The 21,897-nt window shown below is 42.9% G+C and overlaps 1 protein-coding gene across 11 annotated transcripts in view; it reads left to right on the top strand.

Annotated features, from left to right (window-relative positions):
- Positions 1-21,227, top strand: part of LOC126162514 (tetratricopeptide repeat protein 7B-like) — a 37,925-nt gene extending 16,698 nt beyond the window's left edge. For 10 of the 11 annotated variants that reach the window (XM_049919076.1, XM_049919073.1, XM_049919068.1 and 7 more), the window contains one exon: positions 18,013-21,227. In XM_049919076.1, the coding sequence (XP_049775033.1) occupies positions 18,071-20,074 (2,004 nt within the window). In that variant the 5' untranslated portion in view covers positions 18,013-18,070 and the 3' untranslated portion in view covers positions 20,075-21,227. Of the gene's footprint in view, positions 1-17,996 lie in introns of all 11 variants that reach the window. The other variant, XM_049919071.1, reaches the window with a different exon arrangement.
- Positions 21,228-21,897: the final 670 nt, after the last annotated feature.

Below are 21,897 nucleotides of genomic sequence, written 5' to 3'. Positions count from 1 at the left end.
CAGCCTCCTCTTAAGATTGTTCCATGTATCTTGATGAGTGGGCTGGCCAAGAGACCTGGGTAAAGGAAAAAGTACCTTACCCAGTTGCCTGCAAATTATTGGCTTGTTGCAAACTCTGTGTTCTACTGTCTGGCACCTATAGTTGTGTTCTTGCTACATCTTGCTCCATGAAGGACACGGGCCATGCAGACATGTGACCTTAAATTCAGCTCTGAGGTTGTGACATCATCCATTGTCAAGGTAGCATCACCATCCCCTCGTCCAGCTGTGCAACAAGCCATCAAACTCTTGCTTCAAGGGGAGAAGCCACCAGCTACACAACCAGCGGGCCAGAAAGGACAGAAGGAGTATGCCTGAGAAGTCTTCCAACATCCCTCCTGCCAACCAACACCTGAGTTCGCCTTTTCCTTCCTCACCTGGTTTTTTCCATTTGTACCATTTATATCCCTCCGTCGTTCAATGTCACCAGGCAGACTTCCTCCAGCTTATCGGGCAGCTGCCTTGCCCATTTCTGCCACTTGGTGTCTTTAATATGCATCATCCCCTTTGGGGTTCTCCCAGGACCTGTCAGAGAGGTGCCCTCTTGGCTAACCTTCTTGATCAACTTAACCTCTTCTGCCTTAACACTGGAGCACCCACATTCCTTTCCGACTCCTTGCACACCTATTCCCATTTGGACCTGTCCTTCTGCACTGCTCAGGTTGCACATTGTCTCGAGTGGTCCATTCTTTCTGACATCTTCTCAAGCGACCATTTCCAATGTGCCATGCATTTGCTGACTTCTACCCCACTTTCCAGTGCACCCAAATGGCAGCTTACTAAGGCTGAAGCTTTACTCCTCGCTAGCGGCCTATGAAGAACAAGATTTCGCCAGTTGTGATGACCAGATGGAATGTCTTACAAATGTTATCCTTACTGCTGCAGAATGTTCCATTCCTTGCACTTCCTCTTTACTTCACTATGTCCCAGTCCCTTGGTGAGGCATGCCGTAACGCAGTTCGCATGCAGAGACGTGCTCTCCATGTTTTTGACTGTCATCCTGCAATGGCAAACTGCGTTCATTATAAACAGATGCATATACAATGCCGTTGCATTCTTTGGGATAGCAAAAAAGTTAGCTGGATTTCATTCACTAGTTCTTTTAACAGTTCCACCTCTTCCTCTGTCATGTTGGCCAACCTCCTATGGCTCTCTGGGACCAAGATCCATTTCCCAATTTCCGGTGTGACAGTAGCAGATGATGTCATCGTGGACCCTATTGCTATCTCCAACACATTGGGCCACCATTTCACGGAAATTTGGAGCTCTTCCCACTATCATCCTACCTTCCTCGGTCGGAAACGAGTGGAGGAGTTTCAGGCGATAACCTTCTCTTCCTAGAATTGTGGATGTTGCAGCACTTTCTCTTGCGGGCAAGCACTTTCTTCTTAATACGTACAACCACATCGGGGAAGAAGTCACGTTTCCCGGACGCTGGCGTAAAGCCAGCATCATACCCAGACCTAAGCCCAGTAAGGACAAACACTTTGCTTCTAGATACCGCCCCATCTCTCTCACCAGCTATGTTTGCAATGTGATGGAACGTATGATTCATGCTTGGCTGCTATAGTGGCTTGAGTCCCCCAATTTACTAACCACTGCACAGCTTGGATTTTGAGCATGCCATTCTGAAGTTGACCATCATCTCATCATTTTGTCCACCCATTTTAAGAATGGTTTTCTGCAGAAAAAGCTGACTGTGACCATGTTTTGCAATTTCGAGAAGACCTACGACACCTGCTGGAGAACTGGTATCCTCTGTACTCTTTACATTTGGGCCTTTTGTGGCCGCCTTCTCCATTTCCTTGAGGAATTTTTAAAAGACCAAGTTTTCAAGGTGCATATGGGCTCTGCATTGTCAGATACCTTTATCCAGGAAAACAGTGTGCCTCAGGGTTCTGTCCTCAGTGTCATCCTCTTTGCTATTGCCATTAACCTTATAATGAATGGCCTGTCTTCCGGGCATCTCCGGCTCCCTTTTCGTTGACAATTTTGCCATCTATTGCAGTTCTCCATGGGCCTGTCTCATTGAGCGGATTCTTCAGCGATGTCGCGATCATCTTCACTCATGGAGCATTGAAAACGACTTTTGTATTTCCACTGACAAAACCGTTTGAACAAATTTCTGATGGTACAAATGGTTTCTCTCACCATCTTTACATTTTGGGCCTGTTACTCTTCCGTTCATTGAAACTTCAAAATTCCTGGGGCTTTTGCTCGATAGGCGACTCTCTTGGTCCTCCCACGTGTCTTACCTGGCAGCCCACTGTAAATGGTCCCTCAATATCCTACGTGTCCTCAACAGTACTTTCTGGGATGCAGACTGAGCCAGCCTTCTCCGTTTGTACTGATCCCTTGTCAATTCGAAAGTAGACTATGGGGGCTTTGTTTATGCATCTGCACGTCTGTACCTTTTACACCGTCTCTACACTATACACCATCGTGGCATCTGTTTGGCCACTGGTGCCTTTTACACTAGCCCAGTTGAGAGCCTATATGTCGAAGCTGCTGAACTACCACTGTCCAACAGCTGTGTTATTCTCTTCAGCAGGTATGCATGCCATTCACCTGCCATGCATGGCCACCGATTCTATGCTCCTTCTTTGATGACTCCTTTGATGCCCAGTATGGGGTGCATCCCTCTTCTCTGTTACCTCCTGGAGTCTGCTTTCGACACTTGGTATGGCGGCTTAACTTCACACTACCTGCAACTTTCCCAGTGGGTGTGAACTCTTCACCATCTTGGCTTCGTGAAGTGGCCCATGTTAACCTTGGCCTACATTTGCTGCCTAAGGACACTACTCCAACCTCGATCTATCGCCTTCAGTTTCATGACCTGCGCATGGAACTTCGTGATAGTACCTTTGCGTATGCTGATGGCTCCTGAACTGACCATGGGGTTGGGTGTGCCTTTGTCATTGGCACCTGTGTCTTTCGATATTGGCTTACAGCACACTGCACAGTATTTACAGCCAAGCTGTTCGCCCTTATCAGCCACTGAACACATCTAGCGACACCGACTTTTCAATTGTGTCCTCTGCTCAGGCTCACTCAGTGCCCTTCAAAGTCTGTGCACTGTACATCTCTCATCCCTTAGTGCAACGGGTCCAGGAAAACTGTCACTTGCTCACTCTTGATGGAACCACTGTGGTGTTTATGTGGGTCATGTTGGTCTGCCAGGAAACAAGGCTGCTGACACTGCTGCCAATGCTGCAGTCCTTGTACCTTGGCCCACTAGCTCCTATATTCCCTCTGATAATCTCTGTGTTGCGATCTGTTGGGAATGGTGTCACTTTGACATCGCCATTGGTCCTCCCTTCATGGGAATAAGTTCCAGCTTATTAAGCCTCTCCCGGTGGCTTGGACGACCTCCTCTCGGCCCTCCCGCTGGGAGGAGGTCATTTTAACTATGTTGTGTATTGGGAACTGCCCTTTTAGCCGTTGCCTTTTGCTAAGTGGTGCTCCCCCAACACTTTGTGCAGTTTGCACCCAAGTTTTAACTGTCCACCATTTCCTGATGGAATGCCCATTTTTTAACCATTTACGTTCACACTTGGGTTTACCATCTGAGTTATCGGCCATTTTAGCAAACGACAAGCGGGTTGCTGACTGCGATTTTACTTTTTATCCATTGTAGCAATATGCTGAAGGCCATTTAATTATTAGTTCTGGACCTCCATTTCTCTATGGTGTATTTTATAGCCCTTTCTCCATGTCTCGTTTATAACTATTTTCTCTTATGTTGATTGGGATTGATGTGTAGTAGTTTTTTTTTTTTTTTTTTTTTTTTTTTTTTTTTTTTTTTTTTACGCCTGACTCCAGTTGTATTTGCAGCTTGAAAGAAAACAAAACAAACTAATTGAAATGTTGTCAAAACTTGGATTTTAACTATTATCTTTAGTGTAACACAAACAAGCAAATACATTTTTTCAATAATTTTTAAGATGTCATATTTTAAGATAATCGAGGTCAAAGTCTTTGCCTTTAATTGTGTACACTGTTTTAATATAGCCATGTTGGATACCATTTGAAAGCTTGTGCCCAGCCCTTTCCAAAATTACCTGTTTCACAGTTCTATCTGTTATAATAGAAGTCACAGCCATTTTTGTGTGCAGTGTTTGTCAATTTTTCTACACATTTTCAGACCTTCAGGCAGTCATTACTTGGATTGTACTTGTGCTACAATTCGCAAATTTGAAATTTGTCATTTTCTCAACATTTGCAATGAGCACACCAATTTTTATAAAAATCAGAGATGGTCAGGTTGAAAATTATGCTTTTCTGTGTTGATTTCTTGTAAGCAGTCCACCATGCATCCAAGCTATGCTAGAATCCTTTACTGTTACTTGTCTTTTAACTCCTGCACGCTAGAAGACATAACTATACATTCAAATTGGATGCAGCTACATTAACGGAAAAAAATTGCAAAGCCAAGCAATAATTAATGTAGAGTAATGAAATTTTGGGAATACGTTTGTCTAGGTAATATATTTAAGTGAATAACATTGTAAGATCACAGATAAATGTAATCATGAGATAAGCCAGTTGAAATGTGAAATGCTGGTACATTAATAAAGGGTGGAACCACCAGAATGTTGAATGCAAGCGTGCATGCGTTATGTTGTACAGGTGTTGGATGTCAGTTTGTGGGCTGGAGTTCCATGCCTGGTGCACTTGGTTAGTCAATACAGGAGCAGTTAATGTTAGAGATGCCGTTTGATGATGTCCCATATGTGCTCGATTGTAGACAGATCTGGTAATTTAGTAGGTCAAGGCAACTTGTCGACACCCCCCCAGGGGGTCCACAACTCTTTTGTGGATACGTGCGTAGCGAGCACGGGACCCCGAGCTAATGTGGCCTTCCTTCCTTTCCGGGCTGCATACCTTCCCTTTCCGCATCCTTCCCCATCCCCCATCTTCGCCCCTCCTCCCCTCACCTCTGGCTCTTTCCTTCCCTTTCTCCCCATCTGGGAGTATGGTTTGTGCCTACGTCCGGAGACGGACGCTCGTAAATGTAACGCATTCTTAGCCTTCTTTGCTTGTATGTCTTCTTCCTTCCTTCCTTTGTCCTTCTCTTTTCCTTACCTCTTCTCCTTACCCTTTTCTCCGCTGCGGTGTTTGAGACCTCTCTTCTTTCCTTTCCCTTTCTCTTTCTTCCTCCCTGTGCGTTTCTGAAGGCCGACCCACGCATTTTTGTGCATAGCCGGTGACGGGGTAACGCATAATTCCCCGCCCCGGGTAGACAGGTAGGACACGTACGTACCCCCTGGTAACGGCCAGGCCCAGGGAGGGGTGATTACCCGAGCTGATACCTTCCAAAAGTGCGGATTGGTCCCTCCGTCCGTTTGTCGGGGGGTGTGACCTGAGGTGTGAACAATCACCTAAGGCGGGAGTGCCCTCAGAGAGGGCCCCCACAAGGGCGGAGCGCGCCATCGGAGACGTCGGTAATCATGGATTCTTCCGCAATGGTTTCCTCACCTTCCACTATGTCTGCTCACAAACATAAGTTCACTGAGTCTCAGCCACAGACAGTTCTTCCATCGTTGCCACAGTTCCTTGTTGTTTCTCGGTCTGACGAAGGTTACGACTTCTCCACGGTCAACCCTTTCATTATTCAGAAAGGTGTCGACGCAGTTGCAGTTCCTGTAAAGTCTTGTTCCAGATTACGGAATGGCACCTTGTTGTTAGAAACAGTCAGTGCCCTCCAGGCACAAAAATTGCTACATACTTCACTGCTCCACACCTTCCCTGTCCGGGTTGAAGCGCACCGCACTTTAAATTCCTCGCGTGGAGTCGTATATACACGCTCCCTCGATGGATTGTCTGATGAAGAAATTCAGCACTACCTGTCTGACCAGGGCGTAACGGCTGTTCATAGAGTTAAGAAAAGGGTTGACACGAACATCATTCCAACCCGTGCTGTCTTCTTGACATTTGACAAAGTTCAACTTCCATTGAAAATCAAAGCAGGCTATGAGATAATTTCCGTTCACCCTTACGTCCCAAACCCTACGCATTGTTATCGGTGTCAGCGGTTCAGTCACACCAGCCAGTCCTGTTCCAATTCGGCCAAATGTGTTACGTGTGGCAAGGATGCCCATGAGGGTGCTTGTCCACCTCCATCCCCTCGCTGCATCAACTGTATGGGTGATCACACTGCTTCTTCTCGAGATTGCCCCGTTTTTAAGGACGAAAAGCTCATCCAGGAAGTCCGAGTGGAGGAAAAGGTGTCGACCTTTGCTGCTCGAAAATTATTCGCCAGTCGACAACCCACCGTGCCTCAGACAGGAAAATACAGCACTGTCCTTGCTTCTCCTCGGCCAACAAAGGAGGCGGCCATGCAGACTTGCGACCTCACCTTTAGTGCCACGATCGTCAGATCGGCCAGTGCAAAGATCGCCCGTTCAACCTCACCACTTTCGCCTGCCCACTCTATGGCTCACCCTTCATCGGGTTCTGCTAAATCTCGAGCCCAAAAGTCAGACACCAAGACTTCGAAAAAAGAGCATACTCGTGAAGATTTTTTTCGTACCCCAACTTCACAACCATCGGTTCCTCCTTCATTTAAACATCATATTTCCAAGAAGGCTACAAGGAAACCCAGTTCATCTCCTCCTCCGCCAAGGCGTGTCCCATCTACAGCACCACCTGGCGGAAATCGCCCTCGGCCGTCTTCTGTGTCGCCAAGGCGCAATGCTGGCGACCGATCAACCAGCCGATCGCTGGTGGCGGGAGCTGCTCCTGAACAACCTATGGATCACGATCTTCTGCCTTCGGCTGAATGCCATTCCATGCTGTCGGTCGCAAGCTCTGAGCAGTCGTTGAGTTGACAGCACCCTTGATCACATTCCTCCATTTTCTGTTCACCCTATGTCTATTGTCCACTGGAATATCCGCAGCATTCGAGCCAATCGGAATGAATTGTCTATCCTCTTACGATCCTACTCGCCGGTCATCTTCTGTCTTCAGGAAACAAAGCTGCGTCCCCATGACTGCTTTGTTCTCCCTCATTTTCAGTCCGTTCGATATGATCTCCCCTCTGTTGAAGGCACTCCAGCCCATGGAGGACTCATGATTCTTCTCCATGATACTCTCCATTATCACCCAATCCACTTAAACACTTTCTTCCAAGCTGTCGCCACCTGTCTTTCACTTTCTGGATACACGTTCTCTCTTTGTACTGTATACATTCCATCGTCCACACCCATGGCACAAGCTGATCTCCTTCATGTTCTTGGTCAGCTTCCACCCCCCTATTTGCTGGTTGGGGACTTCAATGCCCACCACCCGCTTTGGGGATCTCCACATCCTTGTCCATGTGGCTCACTATTGCTAGACGTCTTCCACCAAGCGGATCTAGTTTGCCTCAACACTGGGGTCCCTACATTTTTGTCTGCCTCCACGACAAATTTATCTCATTTGGACCTTGCGGTCGGTACTGTTCCGCTAGCTCGGCGCTTCGAATGGTTCGCCCTTGATGATACACACTTGAGTGACCACTTTCCATGTGTCCTTAGACTGCAGCCTCAACTGCCCTATATGCACCCGCGACGCTGGAAGTTTGCCCAAGCCGATTGGACACTTTTTTCGTCTCTAGCGACATTCAATGACCGTCACTTTCCTAGCGTCGACGATGAGGTCACTCATATTACAGACGTTATTCTTACAGCTGCGGAACGTTCAATACCACGCACCTCCGAATTGCCCCGGCGCCCCCCAGTTCCTTGGTGGAATGAGGCATGCCGTGACGCAGTACGTGAGCGGCGACATGCTCTTTGCGTTTTCCGCCACCGTCCTACTTTGGCCAACTGTATCCGCTATAAACAGTTCCGTGCGCGATGCCGTTGTGGAAATTCTTTATTAGCTCATTTAACACCTTCACTCCCTCCTCAGAAGTTTGGAGTCGGCTTCGACGGTTCTCAGGCACGCCTAGTTTCTCCCCGGTCTCTGGGCTCACTGTCGCGCATGATACATTAGTGGACCCCGTCACAATTTCTAACTCATTGGGTCAGCACTTTGCTGAGATTTCGAGCTCTTCAAATTACCCGCCAGCGTTTCTCCCGAAGAAACGTGCAGCGGAAGTGCAACATCTTGCTTTCTCCTCTCAAAATCGCGAAAGCTACAATACTGTTTTCTCCATGCGGGAACTCCAACATGCACTCTCTTCTTCTCGCTCCTCTGCCCCAGGACCGGATGGTATCCACGTCCAAATGTTGCTGCATTTATCAACACATAGTCTGCGTTACCTCCTTCGCCTTTATAATCGAATTTGGACCGACAGTGCTTTTCCCAGACGATGGCGGGAAGCTATCGTCGTTCCTGTTCCGAAACCTGGAAAGGACAAACATCTCCCCTCTAGCTATCGCCCCATTTCTCTCACGAGTAGTGTCTGTAAGGTTTTGGAGCGTATTGTGAATTACCGTTTAGCTTGGTGGCTGGAATCCCGCAGTCTTTTAACACCTGCCCAATGCGGATTCCGAAAGCATCTTTCTGCAGTTGACCATCTTGTTGCTCTCTCCACTTACATCATGAACAATTTTCTTCGGAAACGCCAAACAGTAGCAATATTTTTTGATCTGGAGAGAGCATACGATACCTGTTGGAGGACAGGCATCCTCCGCACACTATTCTCTTTGGGCTTTCGAGGTCGGCTGCCCCTTTTTCTTCGCGAATTTATGGCAGAGCGCATATTTAGGGTGCGGGTGAACACTACTCTCTCCCGTACTTTCTCCCAAGAAAACGGGGTACCCCAGGGCTCCGTGCTGAGTGTTGTACTGTTTGCCATTGCCATAAATCCAATTATGGATTGTCTCCTTCATGATGTCTCGGGCTCCCTCCCTCTTTGTGGACGATTTCGCGATCTACTACAGCTCTCAACGGACCAGCCTTCTTGAACGACATCTTCAAGGATGTCTTGATCACCTCCACTCTTGGAGCGTCGAAACCGGCTTCCGTTTTTCTCCCAGTAAGACCGTTTGTGTTAATTTTTGGCGACGTAAGGAGTTTCTTCCACCGTCCTTACATCTAGGACCTGTCAACCTTCCGTTTTCAGACGTCGCTAAATTCTTGGGTCTTATGTTTGACAGAAAACTGTGCTGGTTCTCCCACGTTTCCTATCTTTCGGCTCGCTGTCTGCGATCCGTCAACACCCTCCGTGTCCTGAATGGTACCTCCTGGGAGCAGACCGAGTGGTCCTTCTCCGCCTCTATCGCGCCTTAGTGCGCTAGAAATTGGACTATGGAAGCATAGTCTACTCCTCTGCTCGGCCGTCTATTCTTCGGCGTCTCGACTCTATCCACCACCATGGATTACGTTTAGTGTCTGGAGCTTTTTACACCAGCCCTGTGGAAAGCCTTTATGCTGAGACTGCTGAACCTCCGCTGTCCAATCGGCGAGCAGTCCTTCTGAGTCGTTACGCTAGCCATCTGTCTTCCATGCCTGCTAATCCAGCCCATGACATTTTTTTCGACGCCTCCTTTGATGTAGGGTATGCAGGCCGCCCCTCCTCCCTATTACCACCGGGAGTCCGCTTCCGTCAACTGCTCCATTCTCTTTCCTTCTGCTTTCCTAAAACCTTCTTGACAACTTGGGGTACAGCACCGCCTTGGCTCCGTCCCCGGATCTGCCTGCTCCGTGACCTTTGTCGATTTCCCAAGGATGGTACCCCTTCACTTGTTTATCGTCGGGCATTTGCTGCTCTATGTGCACAAATGAAGGAAGCCACATTTATTTACACCAATGGCTCGAAAACATCGTTAGGTGTAGGTAGTGCCTACATTGTTGGCAACACCCCAAATCACTTTCGGCTTCCCGACCAGTGTTCGGTTTATACTGCGGAGCTTTATGCTGTTCTCCAGGCTGTCCACTACATCCGCCGCCATCAGCGGATACAGTACGTTATCTGCTCAGATTCTCTCAGCTCTCTCCTCAGTCTCCAAGCTCTTTACCCTGTGCACCCTCTGGTCCACCGGATTCAGGACTGTCTGCGCTTGCTCCACGTGGGGGGCGTCTCGGCGTTCCTCTGGCTCCCGGGACACATTGGTATCTGTGGAAATGAGGCGGCTGATATAGCAGCCAAGGCTGCAGTCTCTCTTCTTCGGCCAGCTATTCAATCGCTTCCCTTCGCCGATCTACGGAGCGTTTTATGTCGTCGTGTTGTTCTTTTATGGCACGCACATTGGTCGACACTTCCCCATAATAAATTGCGGGACGTGAAAGCTCTTCCTTGTGCTTGGACCTCTTCCTCCCGAACGCGTCGTTGGGAGGAAGTAATTTTAACTACACTCCGGATAGGGCACTGTCTTTTTAGCCATCGACATCTTTTAAGCGGCGATCCTCCCCCACTCTGTCCCCACTGCTCTCAGCTGTGGACGGTAAGACACCTTTTAATTGAGTGCCCCTATTTTAATCCGTTACGCTCCCGTCTACAGCTGTCGCCTGATATATCATCGATTTTAGCAGATGACACGCGCTCAGCCGATCGCGTTCTCACGTTTATTAGTGCCAGTGAAATGACGTCAGTCATTTGAAGCTTTTTTTGGGGACAATAAACCCCTTCTGTAGAGGATTTTTAAGCCTTCCTTCTGTTTTTAGTTTCTCCAATTTTATGACTTTCGTTCCCATTGCTGCTGGTTTCCATTTTCGGTTTTTTACTGTTTCTTAAGTCCCGTACCGGGCGCTAATGACCATAGCAGTTTTGCGCCCTAAAACCAAAACAAAAAAAAAAAAAAAACTTGTCGACACTCTGTAGAGCATTTTGGTTTATAACGGCAGTATGTGGGCGAGTGTTATCGTGTTGGGAAACACCCTTTGAAATGCTGTTCATGAATGGCAGCATGGCAGGTTGAATTATCAGATTGACATACAGATCCACAATCAGGGTGCTTGGAGAACCACAAGAGTGCTTCTGTTGTCATACAAAATCGAACTCCAGGCCTCAGCTCCAGGTTTAGGTCCACTGTATCTAGCTATAAATTCAGAGGGGTCCAAAAAAATGTATCCACTGTTTAAAAGTCCATAACTTGCAAACTAATTGACAGACTTGTCTCATTTTTGGTGAAAGTGTAGCTTAAAGTCCAATTTAAAGATATCACTGTAGGTGTTCAAAATGGTCACCATTAACATCCACACACAAATGATGCCGCCGAACTGCAGCATGAACTACTGACTGCAACGTGTTCAGTTGGATATTTGCACATGAATGTATGATGGATTCTCGAAGTTCATCCGATGTGCATGGCTTTTGTCGATAAACAATGTCCTTTAGTGTTTCCCACAGGTAAAAGTCCAGAGGAATTACGTCTGGGGAACATGGTGGATACTCCACAGCACCTCTACAGCCTGTCCATCTTCCTGGTAGATTTTCGTTGAGATACGCCCTAACACGATTTTGGTAGTGGGCTGGGGCACCATCTTGTTGAAAGTAAACTCTTACGTCTCCATACAAGTCTCGGATGGCAGGTAAAATGGATGTCTGAATCTTCTGAAGGTACACCTCACCGGTAACTGTGCCGTCAAAGAAGAATGGCCCAATCAAGCCCCGGTAAGGCAACCCACACCTCACATTTACTCCTGGCAAATTCACGGCTTTGGCTACATGGACATTCGGATTTTTGGCGGCCCAGTAGATGCAATTGTGGTGATTTACTGTACCACTGAGTTTGAACTGTGCCTCATCAGACCACACAATCATCTCTGTAAACTCTTCATTGTTGCATACCATGTTAGTAAACTACTTGCAGTACTCCAGTCTACGAATAGGGCGTCCTCATTCATTGCATGTAGCAATCGTGGGATGTAGCACTTCCACTTTGCTGTCTTCAAAATTCGCCAAACACTTGAGCAGCTCACTCCAGTTTCATGGGCACACTGTCTCACAGACTTCTGTGATGAGCGAGGGAATTGTTGTAACACTCGACAGGAATTAGCTGGACTTGTTACTGTTATAGGTCATCCAGATCGTTGTTTGTGTACATCTTTAACACAGCCTTCGGCTTCAAATTTGTCTCGAATGCGACGAATCATTAAACATTGATACTCATTTCGCCATTGCCATTGAACCTCATTAATGTTTTCGTACTTAAAATACCACTTCAAAACTGACTTCGTTTCATCGAATGTAAGCCTTGCGCCAGCCATGTTTACTCGAGTAACTAGGTGCAACTAAGAACAAAACACCGACTATCTGTACTATCTGACAAAACAAAACAATGCAATACAATGCTTGTGTGGCAATTGCCGGAACTACAAACTATTACACACCAAAGATGAGACTACTCTGTCTGTTACTTTGCCAGTTATGGACTTTCAAACGGTGGATATGTTTTTTTGGACCCCTCTGTATATAGTCATAAGAGTGGAACTATCAAACTACTGTCACATTGTAATTAACATTTTATTTACAACATATTGACATAATTTACTGTCTTGGTAAAACAGTGACAGTTATGAAATAGTCCATTAATGATGTAATCTAGATGTACTTGCAAATGTGTGATAAAGCCAAAACAGTCTGTTGTGAATAAAGATTACTTATTACAAACAGCTATTTGGTGCATTTACTCTGATATCATATTGTTATCAGATATATATTATGCTCTGGGCTGTAAAGAATAAAAATTGTTACAATGTTTATTTAAAGTAAACCTAATTTGCACCCTCATAGTGGCACTACTAGCGCCTCTTGTATGTGACTGGTGCGAAATGTGAATAGACATCATCTTTAATATGTAGAAACACACCTAACAACTTTCGTTTACGACACACAACTCCTTCTTGGTGTTGTGATTTTTTTTTTTTTTTTTTTTTTTCTGTCTATGTATTTTAAACTTTTATTAAATCTGAAGTTTATTGGTAAGGCATGCAATTTGATATTTCGAATACATCAGGATATAATTCTTCTTAAAGCTAAAGTATGACAATACCTTTAGTGTATCAAATTTATAGTTTTTGTAATCTTGACATGCCCACTGTTCTCAGGACATCATTGGGCAGTTAACTTTTTAAATCCACCTGACTTTACCTTTTTAATATCAATTGATGTTGCTTCTCTACAGGACATTGTAAGTTAAATATTCTTTCTGTACTTATATTGCACATATTTAAGCTTTTTTTCCCTCTCTTTTTATGCAAAAGATTTATATATGTGCATCATATTATTTATTATTAATGGTCCTATCAGATACATTTGAAAATGGTCTGATGTAAAGGCTGAAATGGGTCACTAACTTAATAAAGTTCTTACCAGCAAATGGAGCAGCTTTTCTTTAATTGTCACTTGAGGCTTCATTTCCTAAATGCTTTCCTATACTTGCAAATGAAAAGTCAAACTTTGCTAACATGTAAGAGAATAATTTCAGAATCACAAAAAGACAGATTCTTTGCAGTAGCCAGAAAACAGACTCATTGTCATGGTGTTGCACAGAAGCAGTTTGGAAAAGGATACATCAAGAGCTTTAATTAGCATATAAGATTAAGTGTACTTAGTATAAGCAACAGACCTGTTGTGTTTTGACAGTAAAAAAGTAATATTTTTACTTGCCTGAAGGGCTCATTAAGTGAATAGGCAGACATAACATATGGGTGATTACTAATTAAGACAAGATATGAGTGTGACATGGAGTGCAAGTGCAGAGAAATAAAAGGGACAGGAGTTCAGCAAGGGACTGTAGTATGTCATCCGTATCCAGTAAAATGCAGGGTACTGTAACTTCTCATCATGAGCAACCTGTACAAAAATCAGAGTTTCTCTCCCTTCAAAGAACTTCAGATTACTAGTAAAGCAGAGAGAGTCTACTTGTTTTCAGGATAAAATGTGACAGGTTCAATGTGGGATGAGCAGATGCTGACTACAGTAGCTTCATAGGGGCTTAAATTATTTGCTGTAGGCACTACTACGTCATGGATCTGTAGACTGGATTTCTTATTCCATGTGACTTGAATGATCATAGCCTTTCAACGTTTCTAATTTAATTCGAGACAAATGGCTACATGGTTTCCTCATTTCCCTGCCTTATCACATAATAGTTTGCTCATTTTGACACTCCATACATTTGACACTCTTTGCAATACGATGCATTAGGTAGTCACACATGGAAGATACTAATAAGGAGACCATAAGGCATTCAGATTTTTATAATTTTTTATATTCATGGTAAGTGAAATTCAGAAATCAAATATCCGAACCCAAAGCTGTTCGATGTGATTCTCAAGAATTCTCGAGAAATCGACTTTGAAGTGTTCCCTGCATGTGTAATTCAATAAAGCTAGGACAGTTTATCAATGGGCAGTGTGGCTCTTCGGTAGAAAGCTTGATTGCCGTCAGGATGGCCTGGATTCAATTCCCAGCCAATGCAAATTTTTAAATAAAGATGCATATTATACATAGAGATGCCAAAAAGAAATGGGTAGTGCTCAAGACTGGTAATTTTTGCATTGCTGGTTCGATTCTAGTGATGGTCATCCCATATACACTGATGTCCAAAATTAAAGCAACAAATGGAAATTTTGCAAGGTTGCATTTATTTTGTCACAGAAGAGTATAAATGGGTGATAGTAAAGTAGAAACAATTTAAAGAATACAGAACATAATCAACTGCAACATGCACAATGCTAAAGCAAAATGTTCTTCATTTTTTCCAATGTGATGGATTTGCACACACATTCTGGCAACTGGTTAAAGTGTTCATTGGGGGGAGGGGGGGGGGGGGGGGGTGACCACCTCTGGCACCAATAGAGGCCCGACAATGATGGGACATGCTGTGGGTGATATCATCACTCTCATGTTGAGGCAGTAACGCCCATTATTCCTAGAGGGCTGCTCGCAAGGTTTGGAGAGTGGTTGGTGGATGCTGACATGATGCAACCCGTCTTCCTAATGCACCCAGACCTGTTCCATGGGATTCAAATTTAGGGAGCAAACAGGCCACATGTTTTGTTGGTGCTTCCATTTGGCTAGTAGCTCTTTATCTGTGGCATGGACATTCTGTTTGCCCCACACTTTTCGTCCCAACAGCCTGACATCTAGCACAGCTTGTATTTAATTGGTCGAAATCTACATGTTCATCCATACTCAGTAAACCACTATGAAGTGTATGGCTGAATGTAAGTTGTAATGCACCTCTTATGAGGTCTTCTTGTTCCATTTGTGAATAGGAAGAGTGATTGTTTAAACACTTCTGTTAGTTTAATTTTTCAAGAGTTTGCCAGTCTAGTTTTTTCGAAATCTCTGTGATGCTTTCCCATGAGCAAGCAACAAGCAAACTAGTCACCATTCATACTGCCTTTCTTTGTGTGTGTTCAGTATCCCCTGTTCATCAAATTCAGTATGGGCTCAACAAACTTAACCCATGTTGCACAAGTGTGTTATAAGAAATCTCTTTTGTAGACTGGTTGCATTTCCCCAGTTCCCTGTCAGTGAGCTGAAGTGTACCACCTGTTTTGCCTAGGACTAAGCCTAAGCAACATCCAATTTCACTTCCCTAAAGATTTTCACACCCAGGTTTTTGAAGAGTCGAATCTTTCCATTTGTGACTATTGATGTAATCATAGAGAGAGAGAATAGTCCCCTACTCAGGGAATGAGTGTAGCGGGAACAGATGCAGGGATCCTGCACCGTCACTCACGGCGAGGTCCTAGTGGAGTTAGTTTGCCGTAGCCTTCTTCCAACCTGTTATGAAGGGTCGAATGTGTATATTTGTTGCTTGGAGGACTGTGATGAGTGTTTGTATAATGCATTTTTTGTTCTTTGTTGTTGTGGATCAAGGAAAGGGAGAGGGTGAAGCCCAGTTCTAGCTCATAGCTTACTCCTCTCGAAAAGCACCAACAGGACTGCTGAACTTAATGACGTCACCCGACGAATGGATCACCATCAACAGTGTTACATGCCTTCACTTCATGAGACAATGGGGATAGGTTTGGAACTTAATCCAGGATATTGGCTCAGAGAATGGCCATCAGAAACTTCATGCCACTATCTCTCCTCTTCTACCCAGCCCAGTACTAACAGTGAAAATTTCATCTGCTACAAGAATGTAAATCGGCTTACCTCAAAGTTGATCACTACCACATAGGCATGTGTTAGTGACCTCAGCTATGGAGGTGGGTGTAATCATGACTACCATTTAAAATTGCTCAGCAGAGGAAAGAACTGGGCATTATGAGGTAGGTTATGGGAAAGAATTTGCTCCCATTTTAACAAAAATTTGTTGGAGATTGTAAGCAATTGCAAAAAAGTGCAGGTCATTCCCATTTCCAATAAAAGTAATTGGGCATACACACATAACTAAAGTCCTAAATTGCTGATGCTAGAAGTTATACTGTTATGGAAACAATTTTAATCTTGTGTATTATGATCTTTTTTGTGTATTATGATATTTTTGGAGACAAAAAACCTTCTCTGTAGGAGCCAGCATGAGATTCTACAGACAACAAAATGGTGAACCTCTGCTTGCTCTTTCTGCCTATTAGGTCCCAAAGTCAGTAGATAACAGTGGCCAAGTTGATACAGTGTTCCTTGATTTCAGGAAGGCATTTTATTTAGTTCTGCTCTGTTGCTTAATGAACAAAATAAGAGCTGACAGAATTTTGCAGTAACCTTGTGAATGGATTCAGGACTTACTAGCAGATAGTCCTCAACATTTCACTGTTAACAGAGTGGAATTGTAGGATGTAAAAGTAATTCCAGGCTTACTTCAAGGAAGTGCTATAGGGCAGTTATAGGTAGTTACTGTTCACAGTGTGTCGAAATTATACATTAGATAATGTCAGAAGCTCCACGAGTCTGTTAAAATATATAGAAAAGTCATAATGCCACAAAACTGTAGTGAAATGCATGAAGCCCTGCAGATGATTGGCACTCGATACAGGGACTGGCAGTTGACCCAGCCATACTCAAGGATAATGTGTAGCTCATAAACAGGAGGAAATACTAATTACATTTTGTGAATGGTTTTAATTATTTAAATCACTTGTGACACAGTAGGAGACTTTTGAAAAACATCAATTATGATGAATGAAATTAAATTATTATTTGATTTGACAACTGTTAGTCAATCATTGTGGATAACGACTACAGTAAAATGTACTGTAGTACATATTCAGAATGGCGTAAAGTGGAACGGCTACATAAAAGTAGTTATATGAAAAGCAGAAGCAAGAAGTGCAGATGGTTAGGACATACTCTTAGAAGACCAAATGAACATATTGTGAGAGAAGCACTTGACCGGATCCCGCGAGGACGACGGAGACGAGGCAGGCCCAAAATGACATGGAGACATTCAGTTGAAGCAGAAGGCCATCAGCAAGGAATAGGATGGGAAGAGATGAAGATACTAGCAGAAGACAGAACAAGATGGCGATCCTTTGTTGCAGCCCCATGCTCCACATAAGGAGTTAAAGGAATTAATAATAAATAATAAAAGGATAAGTAATCTTTATAGAAAAAAGGGGTAGCTTACAAAACTTTCATTCAAGCGATTCTTGATTAAGGTAGGGAAGATGCAAAAAAAAAGGGTGGTGCATTTAGTAAGTGTAAGAGCATTATGAAGATGCTTATAAATTTTACTGAGAAACACATTATGTATCACGGGGAGGGGGGAGGTGGGGGAGGGGGGGGGGTTTGAAATTCCAAGAGCATGCATTCCAAGAAGAGTCAACCAATATATTGCTTCATCCCACATACATCTCGTGAAATGACCACATAGGAAAAATCATTGAAATTTGAGGTAATACTGTGGCTTACTGATAGTTATTCTTTCCTTGTACCATTCCCAAATGGAACAGGAAAGGCTACCTTCCACGTGCTATAACGTGGTCTGTGAAGTGTAGATGTAGTCTTCATTTTTGTGTGTCTGCTTTGAACACACTGCAATATTAAGGAAACATCTGAACTTTGTGTTTCATTTTTTTTGTATCATTTTTTGTATCAAGCCTTATTATTTATTACTTAATGTAAGTAGTTTGTTTTATTTTCAGGTTGAACGACCATCGCAGATAACAATCCATTAACAACAATTACAAGTTATAAGCAAGCATGAAGGAAATATTTATAAACAGTGTTTCACTTCCAGCTACCAAGCAAAAATTGTCTGATTGGGATCCTCTACAAACAGTATGTTTAGAACTATCTGACAATGTGGTGGCAGAAAGAAATATGTCAGCTCAGAAAACAGCCCAACTTCTACAGAGTCATCTATCACCAAATAACATAATGAAGACAGCTGATTTGGGCTCTGCCATGCCAGAAACAAGTAGTCTACAGTCTAAGGTTGACAGCTTGCGAACAGCAATATCAAATAGCGAGAATACAGGGGAGTCGTCATCTTCACAATCAGGTCGCCATGATCTTACACGTCAGCTGGCAGAAATATTGCTTCGTGGAAGAACGGAAACTAATAGATCTGCTTTGAATAATGATAAGAGAAATCTTCCTAAAATAGAATCTCAGGCAAAGCAACAAAATAATTTATTTGTTCCATGCAATGATTATGAGGAAATAATCTTGTTACTTCTCATTAGTGAGGCAACTGCTGTTCACGAAGTGGTTTTAAGCCAATCTCCTGAATTCAAGGAGGCAAGAGTCCATGCCTTCAACAGAGTAGTATGTGTTTATGATTTGCTTACTGTTTTACTCGTACGATGGGGGTGTTTTGATATACTACATGAATCATTTGAAAGGGCAATGAAATTTTCATTTGAGGAGCCACATATCTGGATCCAAGAAGCATTATCACTTGCTTGTTTGGGAAAACACACATATTCTCTTAAAGTGCTGAAAGAAGTTTCTCGTTTGATTCCAAATGATCCATTCCACTGCTTGCTGGCTGCACGGTGCTGTTATGAACATCTTAACCAGCCGTGTGAAGGAACAGAATGGAGTCGCATAGCCCTGTCTCAAGCTTTGCGTTCTTCAGAAAATTTGACTGCACGCTGTCATCTCTTCATTGGTATTGGTTACAGCATGCAGGCTTTAGTTGCAGTAAGTGAACATAATAAACGTGCACTGAAAACTCAGGCACTTCAGGAGTTCCATGAAGCACAAAAGTTAGATCCCAATGACCACTTACCTGAATATTATCTGGGGTTTCAGTATGCTCTGGAATATCAGTTACAATTAGCAGTCACACATGTCAAAAGAGCTCTGAACTTGCAGTCTGAGCACCTCTCATCTTTGCATTTACTAGTTCTTCTTCTTTCTGCACAGAAACAGAGTGAAGATGCTCTGCATCTAATTACTGCCACCTTAGAGGAGTATCCAGATTGCATAAACCTCTTATATACTAAAGCACAACTGGAACTGCAGAGTGAAGGAAAATCTCAGGCATTATTAACTGCTAGACGTCTTCTTCATCTCTGGAATAATTTGTATAAGGAGCATGTAAGTAAGGAGAATACAGGAAGATCAGAAAAGCACAGTGATAACCAGAGCACTTTTAAGATGCATCAGTCTGTCCTGTCGGATAAAGACTCGACATCTTTGCAGATGTCAATTGCTCCGTCTCATGTAGAGCAAACATTGTCTGATGTTGCAACATCACTGAGTTCCTTTGTGCCCCGTCCAGGTCCACAGAGCTTGTGGCTTCTTCAACTTAAGGTGTGGTTGTTACTAGCAGAAATTTATATTTCACTGGACAGTATCTCAGATGCTGCAGCATGTCTTCAGGAAGCACAGAATGTTTATCCAATGTCCCACAATGTTATGTATGTACGTGGTTTGTTGCATGAGCACAAGAAAGAGTATTCTGAAGCTGTACATTTTTTCCAGAACGCAGCATCCATAAATCCTCAACATGTTGAAAGTCTTCAGCATCTTGGACTTGTGTACTACTATCTAGGGAGCTATAATTTAGCAGAGAAAACATTAAGAGATGCTTTGAAAATTGATCCCTCTTCCTACAAAACTTGGCATTACATGAGCCTTGTGTTAGAATCATTGGGTGAGTTCCAGTCCGCAACTGACTGCATTGCTGCAGCCTTAGAGAGAGAGTCAACTTGTCCTGTACTACCATTTTCTGCCATCCCTTTTGTGTTTGATTAACTATGTTAAATGTAATTGTAAAAGAAAGAAATGTTACCTACGCTCTGTATTAGACCTCTACTTTGACCTACCTGCTGCATTTTAAAAGCAAATCTTAGATCCCTCAGTGAGAAGACAGTGTTTGTGGCATGAGGAGCCTATTTGAAAGAAGACTGATTACATGTAAGCTGTTAGTAGTGAAAAGTACATAAACATTTATTTGATTGTGCAGATTTCCCAAAGTTTTGTGTGAAATTTGCTGGTCCATGGGACTGACAAGCTGAAGTTTCTTGTCTAGTCAAATAAGTACAAGAAATATCATTCCTAATTAAAGCTTCTGTACTAATGGTTCTGTCTATATTTTCATAAAAGATATTTATATTTTCTATATACAGGTTGCAGTTTATATGTGCTTGTTTTGTTATTTATAAAACTGAACTGTTGTACTATTTTAATATGTTCCATACAGGCTTAATATGAAGTTTAAATATTTTTCTTAATAACAGCACTACCTCAATGAACTAACTGGTACATATCTGCTGCAAGTTAAATGATAAATAAAAAAACAGCTAATTTGTAATATTGATGTATGTTACAGGTACTTACAAAATAAATATATTTACTCTTATTATATTATGGTTAATTTTTTGAGGCCTGGTTCCTGAATAATGCCTTTTGAGTGTTATATTTTAGAATAAAATTGACGTTATTGACTGTAAGAAATTTTTATCCATTTTAAAAGATCTTAATTACTGTTGAGAGTTAAAATGAAAATACTTAAAACTTCCATATCTGATGAAAATGATGTTAATAAGTTATATTTGTCACGTGCAGAAATTTATAAACAATCAGTTACTTCCACAAACACTGTCACAGCTTTACAAAATCATGTATATTTCTAATTTTAAATGTGAATCATAGCTCCATAATGCAGTGAGCTCATCAATGTTATGGAATATTTCGAGAGTGTGGTGGCAAATATTTGTTGTGTATCATATTTTAATTATATACTCAACAGCCTTCCCGAGAAAATACTACTGTAATAACAAAACAAACTTAATATGTGGAATTTTAAGATGAGGCTGACTATCGTTACTGTTATCATACATTTGAGCCTATATGTACGAGTACAGTAAAAATATATAAAAATGGCACCGTGACTAAATGATGATAACCTTTGCAATAAATTTCAATTAAAACTTGATAATTATGAAATTGCTTGATAACAACTTATTTGGCATATTTACATTCAAAAACTTGTCAGTAGAATATAAAGAGTGTTCCTATAAATGTTTCTTAAGCTTTGAACTCCTGTGAGGGGCAAATTGTTTTTATTTCATAATGGAAGTCGTTCATGTGCTTGGTGTCGTACCTACAAGAATTTTGCATTAGGTTCTTTTATTACAAACAGCATAATGTATACTGAGAAACAGTGGTAAGCAAGTCCCAGAGTGATTCTGGTCATATGTAAAATACACCAGCAGCAAGACGCAATCAATACCTTCACTATGTGATAACAGTTATGATGCCACTAAAGCAGAGTTACTAAACATTGTTTTCCAAAATTCCTTCACTAAAGAAGACAAAGTAAATATTCCAGAATTCGAATCTGGAACAACTGCCAACATGAGTAACTTAGGAGTAGATATCCTCGGTGTAGTGAAGTAGCTTAAATCACTTAATAAAGCAAGGTCCCTAGTTCAGATTGTATACCAGTCAGGCTGCTTTCAAAGTATGCTGATACAATGGCTCCATACCTAGCAATCATATTCAACTGCTCGCTCGTCGTAATATCCATACCTAAAGACTGGAAAGGTGCACAGATTTCTCCAGTACCCAAGAAA

Source organism: Schistocerca cancellata, chromosome 2, assembly GCF_023864275.1.
Source record: "Schistocerca cancellata isolate TAMUIC-IGC-003103 chromosome 2, iqSchCanc2.1, whole genome shotgun sequence".
NCBI lineage: Eukaryota > Metazoa > Arthropoda > Insecta > Orthoptera > Acrididae > Schistocerca > Schistocerca cancellata.
This window is presented reverse-complemented; position numbering and strand designations above follow the sequence as displayed.